This window comes from Musa acuminata, chromosome BXJ3-8 (assembly GCF_036884655.1).
Source record: "Musa acuminata AAA Group cultivar baxijiao chromosome BXJ3-8, Cavendish_Baxijiao_AAA, whole genome shotgun sequence".
Taxonomy (NCBI): Eukaryota; Viridiplantae; Streptophyta; class Magnoliopsida; order Zingiberales; family Musaceae; genus Musa; species Musa acuminata.
The window spans coordinates 12,300,224-12,305,886 of record NC_088356.1 but is presented as its reverse complement, the minus strand read 5'-3'; the positions used below and the strand labels follow the sequence as shown (position 1 = coordinate 12,305,886).

The 5,663-nt window shown below is 40.5% G+C and overlaps 1 protein-coding gene across 1 annotated transcript; it reads right to left on the bottom strand.

Moving 5' to 3' along the window:
- Positions 1-387: 387 nt before the first annotated feature.
- On the bottom strand, positions 388-2,650 carry LOC135644890 (H/ACA ribonucleoprotein complex subunit 4-like). Its single transcript, XM_065162843.1, has one exon. It carries the CDS (start codon positions 2,531-2,533, stop codon positions 671-673), a length of 1,863 nt encoding a protein of 620 aa, XP_065018915.1. The 5' UTR covers positions 2,534-2,650; the 3' UTR covers positions 388-670.
- Between the last annotated feature and the right edge of the window lie 3,013 nt (positions 2,651-5,663).

Here is a 5,663-nt window from a genome sequence, read left to right as displayed (position 1 = left end):
AACCCCTACCTGCTCAAAGTAATTTGAGATACAATATTAACTCATGGAAATACACAAAAGTCCACACAATAAAAAAAAAAAAAAAACTTCCCAGCAGAAAATTTAGTGTTCAATAACTGCGTACATCTAAACAATGGCTTGATTAATCAGTGCAGGTATTAAGAAAAAGATTTGGTTAGAAAGGGAGAATCACAATTAACTAAAAGCTAAATTGGTATAGTGTGGAAGTCCAGAATCTATATTAATGCCAATAGAGGTGAGATATTATGTTCACAAATCCAAAGATATGATTAAATACTTTGTTTATCCAACAATAGGAACATTTGATTCACAAAAAATACTAAGATCACAATTAACAATAACAAATTTAATCATCATGCTAGGAAATTAGAACATGAGTTATCAGCAATTAATTAAAAAGTACAAAACAGAGGCTTTAGACATCTTCATGTGATTTGCTCTCTTCAATCGTACAAATTCTTCATAAAGAAAAATGGAAGGCAAATAGATATAAGCCGAAACCCATGGCGCTTAACATGTGCCTTACATCATATAAATCTGATTTGCAAGAATGAGAAACAGATCTGTGTGCATATACCACAATTAAATGACCATAGGCAGTTCAACTGAAACACTTTAGTGGCATCCCCAAATAACATGATCTGCTTCGTCATGCTGATGTTTCCTCTGCTTCGTAGTTCTTTTTCTTTTTCTCTTTCTTTTTCACTTTTTTCTCCACCACTTTGTTTTCTTCACTGTCAATGACCTCTTCACTTTTCTTCTTCTTTTTCTTTTTTTTCTCCATAGATTTCTCTTCATCAGAGGGACCTGCTTTGCCTTCGTCTTTGGTGCCCTTTTCCTTTTCCACCTTCTCTACAATCTTCTCTCCATCAGCTAATTCCTCTGCTTCTCTCTCTTTATCCTTCTTTTTCTTCTTTTTCTTCTTCTCGCTCCTCTCCTCCTCGAGTGCTTCCTCAACCTCGTCCTTCACCTTCTTTGCTTCAGCACCAAGTATAGCATCTTGAAGTCCCTCAATCTTTACCTTCTTAACAGGAGGAACTTCTCCGGCATCCTCCAACTTCCGTTTCTGCCGTTCACCATCATCATCATTATAAGTGCCATCTTTGTGTTTGTTCTTCTTCTTCTCTTTCACCACTTCAAACACTACCTCTTCCTTCTGCACCACAGACTCTGGTGCTGCAGCAAGGCTGGCAACCATTGAATCTCCACCGGTTGGTAACACCACATTCCTGAGCCATTCAGCTGGTGTCTTCTCATTCGGCTTCCCATGCTTGTCTAGCAGACCTTCTGCGATCATCTTCTTCTTCATTAGTGCTCTTGGCCCCAGACCCCACTTCCTTGGGTAGGTATCCCGATCCATCACCACTCTTTTTATTTTTGCAACCGATCCATGATCACAAGTTGCCATAACTGCTGTAGTCATATCGGCAATCCCCAAAGCAATGGCTTCACCCTTTGTGGTCATCAGCACAACTTCCTCCCCAACCTCAATATCATTCTCAAATCTCAGCAGTCCAGGAATCATCAGCTTTGCTCCATAGCAAATGGCATTGACTGCGGAGTCCTTGACAACCAGCCTCTTGTAGCTGGTGAGCAGCACTTCCAATGGCATCACCACCCGTCTCAAGTAGCTCTCATCCTTGAAATTGTCATACATCCACTGGGCATCCAACACATCGTGCATGGTCACCATGTTATCCTTCTCGCCAAGGATCCCCGAGCGGACCCGCCGCAGTTCCTGCATGTGCCCTCCGACGCCAAGGATCAGACCGAGATGGACGCAGAGGGTACGAACATAGGTTCCGGCTTGGCAGGAAATCCAGAAGACAACCAGGTGCCGGTCGGGGTCGTACTCAAGCAGCTTGCTCTCGTAGATGGTCCGGATGCGGAGCTCACGCTTGACGGCGGAGATGAGCGGGGGCCGCTGGAAGACGGCACCGGTGAGGGTCTCGAGGGCGCGAGCGACCTTGGCGACGTCGGGGACAGCGGAGTGAAGGCGGGCGACGCAGACGTACTCCTTGCCTGCGCCCTGCTGGGACTTGACAAGGCGGGTGGCGCGGTCGACGCAGACGATGAGGTTGCCGGTGACCTTGGGGTCCAGGGTGCCGCTGTGGCCAGTCTTCTCAGCGCGGAGGATGCGTTTGATCCAAGCGACCACCTCATGGGAGGAAGGGTTGGAGGGCTTGTCGAGGTTGAGGACGCCGTAGCGGAGGTACTCCGCGAGCGGCCGCTTCAGAGGGGAGTGCCCGGCGGGGAGCGGCGTGTAGTGGCCGGTGCGGACATTGAGGCGGTCGTAGTTCTTGAGGAGGATCGGCCACGTCGAGGTGTCGACGGCCGGGGTGAAAGATTGGGGTTTGATAAAGTAGTCCTTGTCCTGGTCTCCACCAAAGCAAGCGGCGGGGAGCAAGGGGAGGGAGGTGCGCACGATGCCGCCATTGGCGGCGGACTTCTCGTCGTCTTTGTTTTTCTTCTTCTTCTTGTTATCGTTGGTGGTGGGAGACGGAGATGACATTGGCGGCGGCGAGGGGAGGGGTTTAGGGTTAGCAGAATGAGGCGGGATGGATGGAGTGGAGCGGAGCGGCGGGAGGGTCCGACGCGGAGTGCCGGGGGTTTTAGATGGGACCGCTAAGCAACCATCAGCTTGTCTGGATCTCAAGATCCACGTGTCGGGAGATGGAGCTGCATCACTGGGGATGACCAGATTTTTGGTGTCACCGGTTTTCCACCTGCGTCTAACGGGGGGGTCAACCGAGTTTTGAAAGGATCCTCTCCAAGCAAGCCTTCTGTTCAGCTCTTCAAATCCCGTAGCACAGTCGTCCAGACTGTGGACCCCACCTAAAAGTCTTTCATATCTAACCCCTAATCGGATCCACGGAACAGTCTCCTGGAGCCGCCAACCTGGTCGGAATCCGTCGCTCGCTTAGCGGATTGTGACAGGCCAGGTAGAACTCGGTTTCGTGGTGCGTTGGGAGATCTGGCACGGATCGATCAGAGCCCATGGAATTAAATTTTAGTTGCCCTTTAGAGCTTCATGGCGATCCAGAACAGGTATTCCTCCCCTTTTTCATCTAATTCGCACTAGATTTTGATGGTCAAAATACAATCTTTTTTATTTTTTATTTTTTTATTTTTTATCAAGAGTGATAACAAGAACTCACATTTGGTAGGGGTGTTAGATCGTGTCTTTTGCCAAACAATGGCTACTCACGATAAAAGAGTCACTAGGTGGGTTTATGATACATAAATTTATGTATTACTAGATATATAAGATAGATTATGGTGATGCATAAGTTGTTGGGATAAAAAATATTTACTTATTTTTAATAAAGATTAAATATTCAGAGAATTATACAAGTGCATATTCACTTTATTTTTTTAAATATATATTTAAAATATAAATATGTTTCCAAAAACATCCATAGAGTTTCATGATCTAAAACAAGGATTCCTTCCCTTTCTTTTCTTTTATTTATTTGACATTAAATTCTGATGATCAAAATCTAATCTTTTTTTTATCAAAGTAACGAGAACTCATCTTTGTTAAGAATGTCAAATCTTATGTTTTACTATATTTTATTATGAACACATTTGACTGTTGATGATAAAAATACATCAATGTAATATACAAGTTTGACTGTTGATGATAAGACAGGGACAATGAAAAAGCCTCGTTTTGACGAACTTGATATACAAGTTTGACATATAAATACTACTTTATTTGAAACCATATCCATTAGGTTGGATAAAAAAAATTAAGGATAAATCAAACCTTCATGTTTCACCGATGTATTATATGAAGTGGTACCCCTCGACATATATAAATATTTTTTTAAATTTCATATTTGGGACCAAGATATCATTGAATACTATCAATTCCAGTGATATGAGTTCCTAAAGGATGACAAAAGATTCATTGTCAAATAAGAAAATAGCTTATGCATAGCCTCATGACAGTCTATCAAGCAAAAAGGATACTTAATGCTTGCAAAAAATTCATGCTAATGCTTATTCAATCGATAGAGATGAAAGCACAAGCCTTGGACTTATCAATAATATTCAACAAAAAGAATGATGATAAATTACAAGAACTTACTAGCAGGTATCTAGGCCTCTTCATCGATAATAGGAAACTACCTCCTATTTAATTGAAAGCTTTTGATCCGTGATAGGGGCTATTTGATTGAAAGCATTCAATCCATGATATATCAATGTGAGATCTTTCAAGGATATCAAAAGAACTACATGACATATTATAAAAAACTACTTACACTAAAATAAGCCATCAAGCATTAGTGTGTGCATCTTGGGAAAGAGACAATCATCTATTATCGCTCACTCTAATACTTGTATAAATAATCTAAATATAGCAAACTCTAACATATAAAGTAGATGTCATACCTAAAGTAACTCAACCTGATAATCAAATAAAAAAGGAGATACAAAACAAGCAACTTTACAAGTAATCATGGCCCCCGATCATGAATCTTTGCTCATCTATTTAAATATAGGTATAACCGAGTCTATACGATGACTATGCCCGTATGTATGTATGAGAAAGACTTAGAGAGTTCAAAGGCTGAATGGAGGAGCTCAAGGTAGGAATAACTAATTAGGGATAATAAACTTAGCTCAAATCCAAGCTGGACTTGAATTCGGTACCTCCCTATAGAGATTAATCGATATCTTCCTCTCTATGACTATAAATAAAGGGGTGCAATAGCCCTAGGGGCAATAATAGTAGAGAGGGAGAAAAAGATATAAGCGATAATCATGAGAAGAGAAAAAGATAAAGAGGTAATAGCTAGAGTGAAGTATCAAAAATTTTGAGCTATTGCTAGAGAAGTTCCTTGTAATTGTGGCACTCCTTTTCACGAAGAAATTTAAATCCTTTTCCTCTTTCAATTTGCTCTTGTCTTTTAATATTTCTATCAATTCTCTCACAAAACATAAATATGCTCAAACAATGAATCATGATTACTGAATCCTTCCCTAAACCAATCAATAAATATAAAGTTTACACTTTGAAAAATATTATTGTATAAGAATACTCAACTTTATGTACCAAAAGAGATAAATTATATGAATTGGATACAAGAGACACATACATCCAAGGTTACAAGTTGACCAAGACATCACAAAACCTATAATATCATGTCTATTAACCCTAGATGCAATAGGATATGGTATGATTCATAAAGAAATATGTGCTATGCAACACCTCCAACCGCAAATTAGGGTTGTATATATCGTTACCCATTCTATCGATACCATAGGAGAGCATTTTCATGGACTTCTTAAATGATCTTCCCATAATGTAATGAAGAAGGGTCATGAATACCTCTTCGTGATTGCCGATAAGTTTTTCAAAAATAATAGTACTTATGCCTTTTAAGAATATGATCATCAAAGAATGAGTTTCAAGAGTATTTTTTTAATATATTTGGATGAACTTTGGGCTTCCTAGTTCAATCGTGTTTGATAGAAATGGATGGCTTTTAAGCAACTTTTGATATCATTTTGGGCTATAATAGATACTTGATTGAATAAAAATGTAGTATTTCATTTGCAAACAAATATATAAACTGAAGTAGTAAATCACATGATGGTTTATCTACTACTAGGATACAACTCTCCACATTCAA